Genomic DNA, 17,243 nt, shown 5'->3' with positions numbered 1-17,243 from the left:
GAAAACTTTGATGTTTAAGATGGTTAATTCTGTCTTTGGTAAAAAAAATATTAATTAAAATAAATTGTTTGATGCTTTTAATTGACTAGATTTTTTGTATAAAAGAAAAAAAAAAAAAATAACAGTAGTTCTTAGTGTTACATATAATTCAGAGTTATTTCATTTTATATTTAAATCATTGCATTATATATCGAAATCAAATTTGAAATTTAAACTACCAACCATTTTTTCTAAACCTCCTAAACACTTAAACTCAGCTAATAATTGTTCTTTTTCAGATTGAGCTTTGGCTTCAGCATCCTCTTCTAATTGCTTTTTATGAGCTAGCTCTTGAGCCTTTTCATTTTCTTCTTTTTGAATCTCTTGGTAATAAATTTTAGTTCTTGTTTTTAATCTACTAAATGGATCAGCTTTAGCATCAAATCCAGCTAATTCAACCTTTTTATGTTCAACATTTCTAGCCTTATCCATATTCAGCTTTCTATTTCTAGAAGTTAACTGACCCAATTTCTTGGCACCTGTTTGATCATTTTCATGATGCTTTTCATAAAGTGATAATCTCTTTTCCAAATTTCTTAATTGAGCAGAATATTTTGTGACATCTCTTTCATTTCCAGTCTCCTTTGCAAATTGTAATTTCCCTCTTAGGACGGTCTTTTCTAAAACAGCATTAGTTCCTGATAATTTCTTATTAAAACGCATTCTATTACGTACTATTTGATCCGTCAATTTATCAGTTAAAGGTTCAGTAGTAAAAGCAGTGATTTCCTTAAATTTGTTATTAATAGCATACACTGAAGGTCTAGTGATATGGTCATGTTCCAACGTCCTTATATACCTGTCAAATTCTGCATGAGTAATAGGACTATCACTAAAATATTTCATTGAATAAACTTTACGATTATTCCCCTGAGTAACACCAAAACATTGATTTGTGAAAAATTTACCCATATCATGAGGGCGTTTGTCTAAAAATACTTTTTCAATCTTAACCATACGATATACTGGTTTATGTCTATCATCACTTACATTGACTTTGGCATAGCAATTTTTGACTATATCATTAAAATCAGGATAGAAGCAAAATTTAAAGGCAAATGAACGACCAATTTTAATTTTGTTAAAATCCTGGACATTAGATTCACGATCAATATCCTCTGCCCATTTCACATCATCATCATCGTCTTCTTCAGACCCACGATGATTGTATTTTGTCTTGGATCCGTACAAGTCATAATCATCTTCTTCTTCTTCAGCAGCTTCATTTTCATCATAATCACTACCGCTCGATTTATATTCTTGTTCTAAATCATCTTCGTATTCATCTTCGTATTCATCTTCATCACTATAGTTGCTTTGGCCCTTATTTCTTCTTTCTCTTTGTCTTTTTAATTGAGATAATTTTGAGGATTTTGCATCAGACAACCCTGTGGTATGAGTTACTCTTGTAGATGTTCTAGTCTTTTGTCCAGTGAGATTACTGTTGTTATTTAGTGACATCTGTTTCCTACTACGTTCTCTAAACATCTTACGTTCTTGGTATTTTTGCATGATCTGAGATCTTTCAAATAGCAACGTTTCACGTTCCATTTCTGGCATTGACTCAATCTTTTCACGGTCATCTTCATCTTTATATTTGCCCTCTAGAGGAAACGGATTTGGCTCTTCCCTTTCTCCATCCATGGTATTATATGTGGATTGATTATTGTCTTCATTAAAGACAGGATTATAATCATCCTCTTCTTCTTCATCTTCATTATCAACTTCTATTTTTCTTCTCTTTGAAGAGGAATCATTGTTTCTTGCTCTTTTCTTTGAAGATACCATTAAGGTATCTTCCTCTTCTTCTTCATCAGCACCAGCCAAAGCTAATAAATCTTCATCAATATCAGACATTAGTAAATGTAATTTTTTTTATACTGAGTTAATTCCAGTTCTTTACCTTCTTAAAAGTGATTTGATGTGTATCACTATTATAGATAAGTACAATGTTTCAACTACTGCTTTTGAATGAACTGTTTTTTTTACTATCAATTTTATTTCAGGCATATTAAAAATCAAACCTACAAAATAATATATGCAAGCACGTGATTTATTTAAAGTAGTAGTAGAGGAATAAGAATTAGTAGCACTGAGCATTTAAGCATTTAGTAGAAGTAATGATATCATTCGAAGCATTTTTTTTAGACTTACTATTAACGGTTGATATCCATATAATATAAATTTAATTTTAAATTTATTTTATTTTTTTTTACTGTCAATTATTTTTTTTTTAAATGTTTTTTCTTTACATTGGTTTCTACTTTTTAAAGGGATTACCTCTCTGTTTCAGACAGTTACCCTTAAAAAACTTTACTTACTAATTATTCTTATGGACATTCAAAGTACTATCTAATGTATTTAACTTGTTTTTATTCAAGCAATCATATTCTTTAAGTTCGAAATCTTCTTTCTACCTTTAACAGAAGTACTGATACACGTGATTTGGCAATGGTGGTGATCTACTAGAAACCGTGTTAAATTCCAATTACTTGATAGGACTTACACAAAAGAAATGTGTTTTAATATGAAAAAAAGAATAAGCGTAAAAGCACTTGTAACTGTTTTGTAAAATAACAAGTAATTTTAATTCAAACCATTAGCTAATTATTAATTTTTGACTTCCATATTACGTTTAATTCTTTCCTCCGTATTTAAGGAAACAATAATATATAGAGAAAAGTATAAGCCATACTGTAGTGTTTTATTTTTATTAAGTTTGTTAATTATACACATATTTTGATAACAACTTTCAATAAATGAAGGAAGAATGGATTACTTAAAGCCGTCTAAGAAGACAGAGAAGATTGAGCAAAAAAAACCCTTATCCAAGAGATCGCCATCTATTTTAGTAACTGATTATAGGTCTAATAGAACTAGGAAAAGTGCACCGTTCGCTGGCCATGCAGCTGACTCGAACTCGAATTTAGAACAAGTAAGGAAGAATCTTTCATCATATTCGGGAGGATATAAAAGTACATGGAACCGGAATCTTTCAAATAATAGTAGTGCCGCTAATGGTAATGTTTTTGGAAATAAACCTTTTAAAAAAAGCTTTGCCAGCGTTAATAATGGTCGTAAAAGTAGAAGAGGCTCTCAAGGGCGTTTTAGTGATATTTCAATCGACAATATCCTTCAAGATACCTCAGAAATTCCATCTGCTAGAAGAGAGGAAAGATCCTCGGGTTCTTCTTATGAAAGATTCTCAATGTTTGATGATCACCTGAGATCATCGTATTACAATTTTTCAAAGACAATTACTCCATTGCCCCCTAGAACATCAAAGACATCTCAAAAATTAGTATTGATACCCGAAGAGCCGGACTCAAGGTCGAATTCATTAGGAAGACCACGGTCTACTTCATCACTAAGAGCATATCCAAGAGGAGATCGAAGTAGATATGGTATTAAAGCCAAAGCAAGACTACCGAGACTTACGGCTTACCATTTATCTGAAGGTTTGAATTTAAAGTTAATGAGTAAATTCTTAAAAAAATATCATGAAGTCTCTCCGAGATTATACGATGAATGTCTCTATGTCGCTTATACTCTACCTCTATTACCTGGTAAAGATGGTTATAGAATTAAATCTAATATATCTAAAAAAGTAATTGGTGGTAAAACATTAATTGATAAAATGATCGATGCAAGTGAACAGCGTGATCATCATTATGAATATTATTCAGGTGTTGAAGTATTAGAAGATGCCAATAATAATTATGAGTTATCAACAAATCCAGTCCAGGCTGATACTGATATAAATAATATACCTGATCATCTACCGAATACTATGGCAAATACAGATAATTTTAATCCAAGTGAACCACAATATTTTGCTGAAGAGACACCCAGTGAGCAAAAACTACGTGAGCAAGAAGAACAATTGGGCTTGATTGCAAATTCTACAATAACTACTAGTTCATCCAGTGAATTGATAACTGGGAAAAGTCAGCATGCAGAGATATTTATTTTTAGATATGGGGTAATAGTATTTTGGAATTTCACTGAAGCACAAGAAAAAAATATTTTGGGAGATATAGCATTCGCCGATTATAAAGATTTAGTTATTAGGCCATTAGATGAACAGGATATAGAAACCGAAGAATTTCATTTTGAATATGATGCAGATACTGAGAGACCAAGAATTTTCAATGACGTCATAACTCTGCGCTCTGGGGATCATATCATCAAACTCACACTATCCCATTCAATAGCTCAATCATCAAAATTATCCAGATTTGAATCACGTTTAGAGCCTCTCTTGAATTCAGTAACAAAATTACCCAAGAGGCTAGCCTTATATGGTACACTAGGGCTGACTAGACAACAGCTTTTAAAAAAATCTGGTAAATTATTTAAGTTAAGAGTAGATGTTAATCTTTCCTCTAGTGTATTGGACACTCCGGAATTTTTCTGGACATTTGAACCAAGTTTACATCCTCTATATGTTGCGATGAGGGAATATTTGGAAATAGATGAAAGGGTTCAGGTTGTTAATGACCGTTGTATGGTTTTATTAGAATTTTTTAATATATGTGTCGATTCAGTAGCGGAACGTAACATTGCTCGTGTTACTTGGTGGTTTATTATTGTATTAATTTTAGGCGTTTTGTTTTCTTTGACAGAAATATTAATTAGGTATCTAATTATTCAACGACATCAATAATTCATTCTTTCATATTAACTATTTCTAAGCAGAGTTTTTGTTTTTCTTTCACAAATACAAACGCTATGTAATTTATAGAAATATTTTCTCACTAGTACACTAGGAGAAACTGCCAGATTTATCCTACATAAATATCTAAAGCACATGAGAGTAGTTTTATTTAAATTCACTATATTCTATAATGTATAAATATGTTGAAAATTGTCACATATTCATCAGAAATTTTATAGTACTATGTATTTCTAATAAATTGTCCGAAAAGCATCCTTATTCCTCTCTAGCAATCCACCTTCTCAGAATGTCTCAATATATTAATATTACTTAACAATGGCAGAACTGTTTTCTTATTAAGAAATTGCCAGACTGAACCTATTTTAAGAATGAATTATAGAGATGTTACAACTACTACTGTATTTGAAGAGGGGTTTTATAATAGCCAAATTTACTGGCAATTCTTATTGACAACTTATTCTTAAATGTCGAACTTCCTGTGACCTATAGTTTTACACAAGAAACTCTGTTATGATTAATATATGGTGATAGTTAAAAAACAGGTATATAGAGAGAATAATGTTTATAACATAAATATTCAAGAGAAGATGGTAACAATATTTTTGAACGACATTTGGATCCTTAATATTAATATTGCTGTTAGTCATAATTAAGAGAATAATTCTTTTTTTAGTAAGTATTTTATAGTATAGAAACCTCCAACCCTTTTGAGTAGGAATTAAAATTATAGAAAATATAAAAATATAAATGTTAGATGTCGACTAAAACATTGGCAATTTATACATTTTTTTTGGACAAGAGAAGTCAATTCATCGTCGTCTATAAGTGAAAAATTTTCACCTAATTAACCTCACAAGAGTTATTTATCTCTCCTGCTTAGTGTACCCTGTAGAACTTACATGATGTACTTTTATTAACGGCAACGAATTTTCTAATTGGGGTTTTGACCAGCGGTCGAACTGTTCAAAATATTGTTGCTCATAGTTTAATTCTTAGTTAAGTAATCTGTTTGAATAATTATTATATTATTATTATAAAAAATCTCCTTGCTTCTTTCAAAAGGTAATATATAATGTATACGGGATATACAATGAACAGTTGTAAACGTTTGGGATATTTTCGTGGTAATTTATACTCCAAAAAGTGGACAGATCCACCATCAACGAATTGATGGTCTGATATTAAAATAGAACCTATCACATGCTAATACCTTCTTAATATCACTACTTGGGTATTTTTAGTAGTGAGGCCACGTATGCTTAATGCATGTTGGATTATTAATTATATTAAGTTGTTATTAGTTGTTGTATAAAGCCACAATTACGACTAAATTCATACTTTATTAGCTGTTAACACAAACCCACGATTTATGACACATAATGCCACAGCTCTGACAAAGTATTATTGCTCTATTTCAGGATTAAAAAGTTAAGATGTTCTGAATTTGAAGATTCAAAAATAGGAGTATATAATGTATATTTAATCACATCTTTAACCTTCTGTGCTTATGTATCTTAGTGGTAGCTGTACACGTTTAATACAAGGCTCGTTTCTATTATCTTATTCAAGTGAGCTCTGAAATTAATACCTGATGCTTAATTCTCCGTAAATATTAGTACATTATTTTGTCATTCAAGGATGTTTTTCTGTATTTTTTTTAATTTTTTACTTATTTTTGAAATTATATAATTAGTTGTGTTTTGTTTACAATAAACCAATTATTGAGAAAAAAATTTAAAAATCAAAAATAGTCAACTCAATGAAGAAAAATTTATAAACTAACAAAAAATCTTGAACTTTAAAAATTGTAAATGCTGCTAGATATTCATGGTCTTCATACATACAACAGTAGATTTACTGGTTTAGGATAAAAGATAGTATAACGTGAATTCACGTTGCTAATGAAAATGTGACTAGTGGTCGAACTGTTACAAAATATTGTTGCTCTCATAGTTTAATTCTTAGTTAAGTAATCTGTTTGAATAATTATTATATTATTATTATAAAAAAATCTCCTTGCTTCTTTCAAAAGGTAATATATAATGTATACGGGATATACAATGAACAGTTGTAAACGTTTGGGATATTTTCGTGGTAATTTATACTCCAAAAAATGGACAGATCCACCATCAACGAATTGATGGTCTGATATTAAAATAGAACCTATCACATGCTAATACCTTCTTAATATCACTACTTGTGTATTTTTAGTAGTGATGCCACGTATGCTTAATGCATGTTGGATTATTTATTATATTAAGTTGTTATTAGTTGTTGTATAAAGCCACAATTACGACTAAATTCATACTTTATTAGCTGTTAACACAAACTCACGATTTATGACACATAATGCCACAGCTCTGACAGGTTTTTATTAGTAACGTATATTCACGTTATACTATCTTTTATCCTAAAGCAGTATATCTACTGTTGTATGTATAAAGACCATGAATATCTAGCAAGCAATACTAATATTAAGGATTCAAATGTGGTACAGTAATTATATTTTGTTTTTTATATTTATTATATAAATTTAAAAATCAACAATATTCCTAACTAAACATAAAAAAATAGAAATGTGGTCAACTGCTTCAAAGAAGAAATCAATGGGAAGCTAAATAATATTAAGTTCATTATTCATAAAGATAAAAATTAAAAATTAAAATATAAATACATAAAAACTAAAATATATTTATACTTTTACTTATCTATTTCTTAGCACCGTATTTGTTAACAGCCTTACCATCTGGAATGGTAAAGAAGACATATGGGTTACCATTTTTAGGTAAGGAATCTAATCTATAGTATCCCTTTCTTTCAAATTGGATAAAATCACCAATTTTCATGTCTTTGACGTTTAAGTCAGCAATAGCAGAAGTATGGAATTCCGTTTTTTCAGTTAAGAAATCTTCAAAGCTCTCACCTTCTTCAATTCTATCCTTGTTTAGTAAATGATCGAAATCTACTAAATCTACTGAAACAACATCCTTAGTATCAGCCAACCAAGTAATTTTGTGCTTAGTTTTTTTGAAATCACCTTCCAAATGTAGTTTAGCAGTGATAGAGTTTGCATCTTTCTTAGTAATAATAGCATTACCCCAATCCATTAAAGTAAATTCTTCACCTTCTTCTAAGACATCAGCATCTTCCTTGTCGATAATGATGTTTTTAGAGAAGACAACTTTCTTTTCACCGACATCTGGATTTTTCTTATGCTTTGGCTTCATTTCAATTTTATCAGTTTGTGGAACTTCTGAACCTTCCAAATGAACTTTAAAAGGATTAACAACAGCAGTATGTCTTGGAGCGGTTGGATCAATGACTTTTTTATTAAAAGCCCAAATTAGATTCCATTCTAAATTAATCACATTTCTGGATGGACCTTGAGATAAGACGAAATTTCTTAAACCTTCGATACTCATACCTCTTCTTCTAACACCTCTTACAGTTGGGAATCTTGGATCATCCCAATTACTAACTAATCCCTTGTCAACCATCCATTGCAATTTTCTCTTCGATAACAAAGTTCTAACAAAATTAACACGTGCAAAATCCCAAATATGAACATGTCTTAATTTTAGTGCGTCTAACATCCATTCGTATTGAGCATTACGGTCTCTGTATTCAATGGTACGTAAAGCATGAGTAACACCTTCCAAAGAGTCAACAATTGGAACACAGAAATCATAAGTTGGATAGACTTTCCATTTATCACCTGTAATATGATGTGGGGTTAAGTTACATCTGTAAATAACAGGATCTCTCAAAGTTTTATTCAAAGCTTTGTAATCAATCTTGGCACGAACACAGTTCTTTAAACCTTCTTCAGTACCATTAGTCATATCTTCGGTGAAAATTTTTAAATTTTCTTCAACTGAACGGTTTCTTCTAGCAGAAGGTTCCCCTTCCATACGTTCTTCTCTCATCTTTTCTGTTGGAGTGTCGTCACAGTAAGCCTTACCTTCTTTGATCATTTGAATACAGTAATCATACATTTCTTGAAAGTAGTCACTGGAGTGTGTAACTCTATCACCTTTAATACCTAAAAGAGCTAAATCTTCAATGATAGATTCTTCAAATTCTTCCTTTTCCTTGGAAGGGTTGGTATCATCGAATCTAATGATCAATTTACCCTTATAAGCTTGGGCAAAATATTGGTTTAAAATAGCAGCTTTAGCATGACCGATATGTAGGTATCCAGATGGTTCAGGAGGAAATCTAGTCACTACTTCTCCCATTTTAGCATCTTGTAAATCAATTTCGAAGTTTGCTTTGTGACTTTCTTTCTTCTTACCAGCATTAGCGGCTTTTTTCAATTCTTGTAAAGATTTAGTTAAAAATTCATGAGATTCACCAAAAGCAGGTTCTAATTCTAAGAAAGAATACCAACGAGAAACATTAACATAAACTTTATTTTTTATGATAGAACCGACCATACCATTAGATCTTAAAGCACCCCAGACAGCAACATCTGCAGCTGAGAAATTCAACCCGCCTAAAACAAAGGATCTTAAATTTAATTGGGCATCTAGGATCTCTAGAGTTTGAGCCAATTGTTGGAAATTCTTAACAACTAATTTTTCCTGGGCTAATTTTGTCCAATGAGCAACATCTTCCTTTGAAGCAGAAGCAAATGAAGATGGAGATAAAGCAACAATTTTAGCTAAAACATCATCAGAAGAGCCATCCAAAGTAGCTGGAGCAGCCTTTTTATCTTCTACAAAGCTAATATCAACAGCATTTGCGGAAGAATTGTTGACAATACGAGCGGCGATCAATTCACCATAAGCCACAGCTTGGGCTTTACCAGATAAAATTAATTTAGTAGACATGGTTGAATAGTACGAGCTTAATTGTAAAATCAATTGAAACTACGAAATGATTTAATATCTGTACTTGTAAATTGAAGCTCGAAATGTGTCTGTTAAATATATGGTAAAAAAAGCATCCAAAGGAAAAATTTCATATTCTAGTTGAGTTTCCGAAAATTTATGATCGAAAATAAAAAATACTTTCTTTTTGACATTTGCAATGAAAATTTTTATTAATGTTTTAACATATTATTTAGTATAAATTTCTAAAAAATATCTGAGTAAGGTCCATTGTAGGATTTCAACATGAAGCAAACTGCCAATTTATTTGTGAAACAGCGCTCACAAACAACAACTTTAAAACAACCTAAAGAAATCACATGTTATTCAAGAAATCGTGAAGAGGAGTATTTACCTAAAGACGATTGTAATCTACACTATTATTATTTCCCCGATTCTTATTTAGATAACAATGTGGATCTGAGTGGTGGTGCTGCAAAATTCAAAGATTTCCAGAAAAATTTTAAAGATAGATGTAGTTTAAAAGGCCTGCTTGCATCTTTACAACAATATGAAATGAATAAAAATACTAAAATAAAGGCTGATATCATTACATTTAGAGGTATTATAAGAAAATTAATCTCTGCAGCTTTTGATTCTGAACAATTTAATCACGTAGACTTAAGAGTTTTAGTTTTTGATGGCCAGATCTTTATTAAAGAAATTCCTCAAGACGAACCGGAACTCGTAGGTAAAGCAAAATTAAATGCATATAGTGGATACAAATTCGAGACTTTGGCAACTATCCCTCAACCTCTGCCGTTTGTAAGTAGAGAACTTTTGGAAAAGAGACCTAAAAAAATTGTTACTACTGGAGATGAGTATGTCTCTGTTGTTAAGACAGGTATTAGTAACTGCAGGTTAGTTCTTGGTGCAGAAGTTGACTGTATATTTGACTTTAAAGAATCTAGTAAAACTAATAATATATACCATTATGCTGAATTAAAATGTACACAACAGATATGCACAGCTCAGCAGGCTCGTGGTTTTGATAAAAAAATATTTAGAACTTGGCTGCAATGCTTTCTAGTTGGCATACCCAGAATTATATATGGGTTCCGAGATGATAATATGGTACTAAAATCTGTCGAAGAGTTTTCTACTGAAGAAATTCCTATATTACTTAAGGATGATCCAGCTTGGGCTAATGCCTGTTTGGATGCAATTAAATGGTATGGGGCATTAACTCAGTGGTTATTAGATACTATTCCTAGAAATGACGATAAAAAATGTTACAAACTCGTATTTGAAAATAATCATTTAAGATTGAGTGAATTCGAAGAATCAGACCAAGAATATGACGGAATAGTCAACGGAGATGTGATTATAAGTAAAGAGTTCCGTGAATGGAGAACACAGCTAAAATCCCAAAAAGACAAATGATTATTTTAAAGTTTCCCTGAATAAGTTATACGTTTATATAATATTGCAAATTTTATAAATATCATATATTACTGAACAATGATGCATTTGAACAACTTAAGGTATTTTTTCACATATAATATCTACTACTATGCTTTTGAATTGTAGTAGTATACTCTATATGAACCAAATGCCAAATTTGATACTGTGATAATGGTACCAACGGTCATCAATATGAATATTAGTGATCTTATACTAATTGGGTCCACAAATGCATTTATCATTTCAGCAACAGTTTCAGCCCAAAGTTTACTTGATAAATGACGGTGATTATAATCTGGAGAGTTAGATTTAGCTATACATCTAGCCCAGTCCATACATACTGATTGAAGGGCTGGAACAACATTATTCGAGCCGCAATCATTGAGATTATAATTTTCTTTACAATTTTCAAAATAATCCTTTTGTTGATCTAGCACTTGTAGTAGCTTATTATCAACGTCTTTTTTTATCAGAAAGACTAATTTACCCAAAAAAAATACGAGAATCACCATAAAAAATGTATTAAATGCCAAATGTATCCATTCAGAGACAAGAGAAGGCTTAATTCCCTTCTGTATGGGGCTATAATTCGAGTTCTGAGTTGCGGTTTCACTCTTCTCATCATAGTTGTCTTCTTTAAGAGTATCTCGTGTATTTTGCTTAACTATATTTTTGCCATAATTTCTCTGAATCAAAGTTGAAGGTTCCATAATATATTCAATGAATGAATCATACTAGGAGACAACTAGTTTTTATCTGAGTTATACTAGTAGTACTGATAATATTTAAAATTTTTTGTTTCAAAATTTATACAAGTCCGACCGTCTATATCACAATTCGGTAAATTCTCGATGAGCCATTATTTAATAAAAATCAAGTAAATTGTATAAAACAAACAAACAAACTATTACTAGACCTTGCTGAACTTTGTGACATTAAATAACAGCAACAGATATTATTATTAGTGGCTCTATAGAAAATTAATTACCTTATTATGCAATTTTAGATAGTTTCTATATTGGTCTGAATTCTGTTTCCAAAATTAAAACGCTAGTAGTCCGAACATATGCTTCTAATTGTTTCTAACTGTCTCAAACTATAAATCAATTAAACAAATAAAGCTATATATAAGAGAAGAAGGTTGAGAAAAAGGAATAATATACAGAGAAAAATCAACAACAGAATATTAATGTGGAAGTAAAATACAGATTTAATTAAATATGGCAACGTCAAATGAAATGAATAAATTAGTCTCTGCATTAGGATTGTCATAATTGCTATAAAATGTCTAAAAATTAAAGTGAAAAAGTAAAGCCCTTCAATGCCATCGAAAACCTTGTCTTTTTTATACCTTTTTCGGCTGCAAGTGTTTTAATCTCATCCAAAATCTTTAGTCTCGGATCTATTTCTGAGTATGACATTTTTACATGCATAATAACAACATCTAAATCCAAGTCAGGTGGTTCACTTAAATTCCATCTTTGTTTATAAAGGTTAACAAAATTTTTCAATTCATTTATCAAAAATATAGGGGACATATGGCCATATAAATGGGATTTATTAACGTCCATAGAACTTGAACATTCGATGAATATTCCCTTTAAATTTATTAAAGGGACATTTTCTACCACATATTCCCAAGCTTTTTGCAAATAATCAATAGTGACTTGTCCATTTTTTATCTTATTGGTATATGAGACATTATTGTTGTCAGCCTCTTCATGATTGGGGCCATTATTAGAATCGAGATTATCACTTTGCATATCGCCACCTATTAAGATACAATCATTAGTTGCTAAATTTTTAAATAAATAAAGTGTGCTGAAGACAATTTGATTTGGTGGGTTGACAGCTTTACCATGACAAACTGGTAGAGGGATAATTTCAAAATTTTCGAATATCTTTGAGTGCTGAGGAACATATGCATGGAGTTCGTTCAATATAATGCCTCCTTTATTACCCATTGTTAAATCAGGCCATATTTCATCATTAAATATGTTTCTCTTTAGTGACTGTATTGTTGAATTTAAACCAAATATCGATTTTCTTGATGGGAAATGTTTTTCAAATGCTGAAGGGGAGTTAGTAACCATTCCACAAATATGGTCTAAATGTGAATGTGTAATATAATATTCATTAATTCCTTGGAACACTGCAAGACCTTCTTTTTGAATTTGTCCTAAATTTTTGGATAATAATATATCTCTCATTTCCTGCGGGAAACCAAACCCAATGGGTGAATCTGGATTAAAAAATTTCCATGCAGGCTCATAGTCGTTGTTGTAAAAACTTGAGATTGATTTTAATTTAAATAATTCAGAATCTTGATATTTGTATTTCTTGCAATCTGCCAATATGTGTATTATCGAAGTTAAACCGGCCCCTGCATCTAAACATATGGAACCTAAACCCTGGTAACCATAAGGTCTAACCATTAAACACTGGGTGTCGCCTTCTTGTGGACCACCTAAGGCCCCAATAATTGTCACATCGAAACTAGGCATGGTACCAGATAAATGTAAAATTAGGGTTGCAACGATATTCACTTGCGAGAACGAACAGAATTAATGCCAATGATATACAATAGTAAGTATTGACTATTATTTAAATTATGAAATTATTTCCACTGGATATATGTGCCAGGATAGTTCGCGTAATATATTTGTTCCATTTTTTCAACCTATTACTTTCTCTATATGAAATATCTCATCGTTCAGACCATTTCTTTAACTCCCGGAAAGGCTTTAATCCCGTTTCTAATTTCTCCGAGATTGTTCTGCCCATTGTGCACACAACGCATTTAAGAGTTAAAAAAGATGAAAAATAAATAGTTTATTTTTTTGAATTAAAGTATCTTGGAATAGATTATATAAGCAGAGCTATATGCAGTATATATGAGATGATAGATTTGAGATGATAAGAGAGAAAAGAGAGTGTTTGAGAGGTAGAGATCGATATTAAAAGAAATAGGGCGTAACTCGTAGATTTTTGAGAATGATAGGTAGGAAGAAGTCCTTTATATCATGGTGCATGCTAAATTAGAAAAAAACCAAATATAAGGTTACTAATTTTCCAATGATAGCAATTACTTCATTCATTCCTACTAATTTTTAAGGGAATTTTATTTTTTATACCTTTTGAGTACCATAGCCCTTAATATCCTTGGCAAAGCCCCAAACCATATTATCCACCTCAATGCCATGTTCTAAACTAACACCAGTTTCACAATCTATTACAGCAAGAGAATAACTCTTGGCAGAGCGAGCATCTCTATAGTATAAGACTTTCATACAGTTTTTAATTGTTTCTACAGCAGCTTCTCTTGTAGTATTAGCAACATCCTCTTCACGGTCAACAACACGTCTCATTAAAGGATTGGCTAAATGAGCACCAAAACCTGTGGCTAGAGTTGGTGACGTATATGTGACACCCAATAAGTTAACGTATCTCATGAACGGAGCTCCATTTTCAACACCAGCAACAATTATAGCATTCCAAAGAGGATTCATCTTAGATCTACGGGAATACATAACAGCTGATAGATACTTGAACACATAACTTGGCTGCAACTGTTCAAAGCTTTCAGAGTATGTATTGTCATAATTATTATCTGTTTCAATTTCTTCTAGTAATCGCTCGATATGTTGCATATCAGACACATCTCCAGATACACCAACAACAGTATTTTGACCCACCTTGATTAATCTTTCGATACCATTGAATCTTAACAAGGAACCGTATGATGCCAAATTATCTGCTGCAATAACAACACCACCTTTATATTTCATTGCTAAAACAGATGTACCAGTGACAATCGGTTGGGTAGTATTTGTAGTAGGCTGATTGGATGCATACGCAATTTTTTCATTATATCTGCCATAGGTAGCATCATCTGGTCTGCCCCAAGCAAATGGATCGTGATTCATTTTGATTAATTGTTTTTAATGATGTTAAAAGTTGTATCAGTATCAATAAAGTACCTGTTTTTCTCTTCTAAAATTTTTGAGTAGAATACAAAAAAGAGAAAATATATTGGCTGATGATATTTTTCTACTTAATTACCACTTTGCTATTAACTTTACAGCTTTGTAACTATTTCTTTTGCATATAGATCTATTCTTATTTTTAGCGCATATATAGTCAATTATTCCTTAACCTTTGCAGGGTGGCAATTGTCGCTTTTCCGAGATTTCTGTGGCACCGGGTAACATAAGAAAATCTTATAGAATGGGTAGTTAACTAGACAAGAATAATCAATATATATATTTTTAATGAAAATATGGTTTATTATAATATATATCTTTATATCTAGTTACAAGGTGCTATATATACCTAGATGGTTGCTTAATACGTTAATACTAATACGGATTACACTTAGTTGAATAGTAGTGCCTAATATGTGCATGTTACATTATCTTTCCCTAAAAATTGTATCATTTCTTTTCGGTCTATTCACTCCCTTCGATAAATGTTCATGCTCTTGTAAGATATTATCTATAAAATAGAGTATTCTTCACCTCTTAAAGTTGTAATAACATCAAATGGTAAGTCTACGCCTTCTTCTTGACTATTTGACACACTTTCCACAGACACACCAGTTACTGAATCATTACCTTGAGAAGTATGTTTGAAATTAACATTGATTGGGAACAATGAATCTTCTATACCACTTTCAATAGAGAAACCAAAGACACCGGATGTTCCAGGACTTAAATCATCTACTTTAATAACAATACCTTCTTCGTCATCAATTCTTTCAATAGAAGCATTGCTATCATTATTATCAGCATTAATTGAGATATTTTCTGTATATAGAGGAATTTGGAATTTAATATCGTTCAATTCTTTATTGAAATTTTCATTAATTTCATATTCCATGGTAACTTCAAATAAACCATCCGTATCTTCTGAGGCAGAAACCCATGTAGTGACTTCCAATGGTAATATGCTTTTATCATCAGCTCCACAAACTTTACGCCATCTCAAAACACCTAAACTATGGTCATTTGATGGAAATGCTTTATCCTTATTCTTTAGGCCCAATATATTGGATGAATTAAATAAGTTTTTATCAATATTTGGATGTGTTTTGAAATGCAAATTTCTATCCTTTGGATCAATTGATTTATCTAGAATAATTTTAGAATGAGCTAGTTCAGTTTTGTTGACACGATATTCGAGAACACCTTTCAATTCTGATGCTGTAATAGTACCATCTCTTGTAATTTGTGCGCTTGCTGTTTCCTTAATACAAATCAATATACCGTTATTTTCTGGCTTTGGTTCATCATCTATTCTAGTGGTGCTAACATGGCGGGCACTTGAAGAAATATTACTGATAGAAGTATTACCAATTCTTGGTTTACCGGCAGATAATTTCATACCACCTCCATTAGAGCTGGCCATCATATCATTAATACCTGACATACTTGATGGTTGAGGTTGACTGATAGAATTATGTTGAGATTGCAAATAGGATTGTTGAGCAGCTTTGGAGGCATGACTATAATAAGAATTGTAGGCATTAGCCATGTTTGGATCATTAGCACCATGAAATCTGGCAGAATCTGCTGCATATGAATCTAAGTTTGGAACACCCATTTTTCTGTCATGCTCTCTTTTAGCAATTTCTTTAGCACGACGCTTTCTTTCAGCAGTAGCTTCTGACTCTTTATTCCGCTCGATAATTTCTTGAATTCTCTCTTCATGAGATTCCATTGTCAAATAAGTTTCAACTTGAGCCATTGTTAAATTCTCCTTATAGCCCATAACAATAATTTCGTCAAAGGAGCTTAAAATTTCAAAGGCATTTTCAAAAATATCAGTTTCGTCGAAACTAGCCAAGTATGTGTTCATAGTTTGAGAGAAAAGACTTAATGTCGACAAATCTTGAATGATATTTGATTGACGATTAGTAATGATAATTAGATAATAATCATCGAATGGCTTATATAAATAACGGACATGCTCATCTTCAACATAGGTATGCTCTGAAGAACCTTTAGCAACCAAACCTTGAAAATTTGATAGCAATTCCATAACACGATCTTTTGTAACATCAGTGAATTGTCGAGATAGTAATGGTTTACCATTACGTGTGGTAATTGAAGCAGCTAAAACAACCATTATAACTTATATTTATTTGTGAATGATATTCTTTTGTTTAGAGACTGTGTAGTAAACTTTCAATTCTTTCAAAGGGGTAAAGATTCAAAAAAAAGCTTCAAAAATTTGGTTTAATCAGGTATGAG

The 17,243-nt window shown here is 31.4% G+C and overlaps 8 protein-coding genes across 8 annotated transcripts; 2 read left to right on the top strand and 6 right to left on the bottom strand.

Moving 5' to 3' along the window:
- Nucleotides 1-183: 183 nt before the first annotated feature.
- Nucleotides 184-1,896, bottom strand: RTF1 (RNA polymerase-associated protein; the record flags this gene model as incomplete). The annotated part of the gene is made up of 1 exon (XM_004180555.1): nt 184-1,896. One exon carries the CDS (start codon nt 1,894-1,896, stop codon nt 184-186), a length of 1,713 nt encoding a protein of 570 aa, XP_004180603.1.
- A 913-nt stretch (nt 1,897-2,809) lies between these two features.
- RMD8 (Rmd8p) lies at nt 2,810-4,705 on the top strand (the record flags this gene model as incomplete). Its single annotated transcript, XM_004180554.1, has 1 exon — nt 2,810-4,705. One exon carries the CDS (start codon nt 2,810-2,812, stop codon nt 4,703-4,705), a length of 1,896 nt encoding a protein of 631 aa, XP_004180602.1.
- Nucleotides 4,706-7,425: 2,720 nt separating this feature from the next.
- GUS1 (glutamate--tRNA ligase GUS1) lies at nt 7,426-9,549 on the bottom strand (the record flags this gene model as incomplete). Its single annotated transcript, XM_004180553.1, has 1 exon — nt 7,426-9,549. The coding sequence occupies one exon, from the start codon at nt 9,547-9,549 to the stop codon at nt 7,426-7,428; it is 2,124 nt and encodes a 707-aa protein (XP_004180601.1).
- A 285-nt stretch (nt 9,550-9,834) lies between these two features.
- On the top strand, nt 9,835-10,971 carry RAI1 (decapping nuclease; the record flags this gene model as incomplete). Its single annotated transcript, XM_004180552.1, has 1 exon — nt 9,835-10,971. The coding sequence occupies one exon, from the start codon at nt 9,835-9,837 to the stop codon at nt 10,969-10,971; it is 1,137 nt and encodes a 378-aa protein (XP_004180600.1).
- A 128-nt stretch (nt 10,972-11,099) lies between these two features.
- BRR6 (Brr6p) lies at nt 11,100-11,702 on the bottom strand (the record flags this gene model as incomplete). Its single annotated transcript, XM_004180551.1, has 1 exon — nt 11,100-11,702. The coding sequence occupies one exon, from the start codon at nt 11,700-11,702 to the stop codon at nt 11,100-11,102; it is 603 nt and encodes a 200-aa protein (XP_004180599.1).
- A 585-nt stretch (nt 11,703-12,287) lies between these two features.
- Nucleotides 12,288-13,496, bottom strand: PDE1 (3',5'-cyclic-nucleotide phosphodiesterase PDE1; the record flags this gene model as incomplete). The annotated part of the gene is made up of 1 exon (XM_004180550.1): nt 12,288-13,496. The coding sequence occupies one exon, from the start codon at nt 13,494-13,496 to the stop codon at nt 12,288-12,290; it is 1,209 nt and encodes a 402-aa protein (XP_004180598.1).
- A 624-nt stretch (nt 13,497-14,120) lies between these two features.
- PRE4 (proteasome core particle subunit beta 7) lies at nt 14,121-14,918 on the bottom strand (the record flags this gene model as incomplete). The annotated part of the gene is made up of 1 exon (XM_004180549.1): nt 14,121-14,918. The coding sequence occupies one exon, from the start codon at nt 14,916-14,918 to the stop codon at nt 14,121-14,123; it is 798 nt and encodes a 265-aa protein (XP_004180597.1).
- A 568-nt stretch (nt 14,919-15,486) lies between these two features.
- Nucleotides 15,487-17,118, bottom strand: RET2 (coatomer subunit delta; the record flags this gene model as incomplete). The annotated part of the gene is made up of 1 exon (XM_004180548.1): nt 15,487-17,118. The coding sequence occupies one exon, from the start codon at nt 17,116-17,118 to the stop codon at nt 15,487-15,489; it is 1,632 nt and encodes a 543-aa protein (XP_004180596.1).
- Nucleotides 17,119-17,243: the final 125 nt, after the last annotated feature.

This window comes from Henningerozyma blattae, chromosome 5, assembly GCF_000315915.1.
Source record: "Henningerozyma blattae CBS 6284 chromosome 5, complete genome".
NCBI lineage: Eukaryota > Fungi > Ascomycota > Saccharomycetes > Saccharomycetales > Saccharomycetaceae > Henningerozyma > Henningerozyma blattae.
Note: the sequence above shows the minus strand (reverse complement) of the source record. Positions and strands in the feature narration are given on the sequence as shown.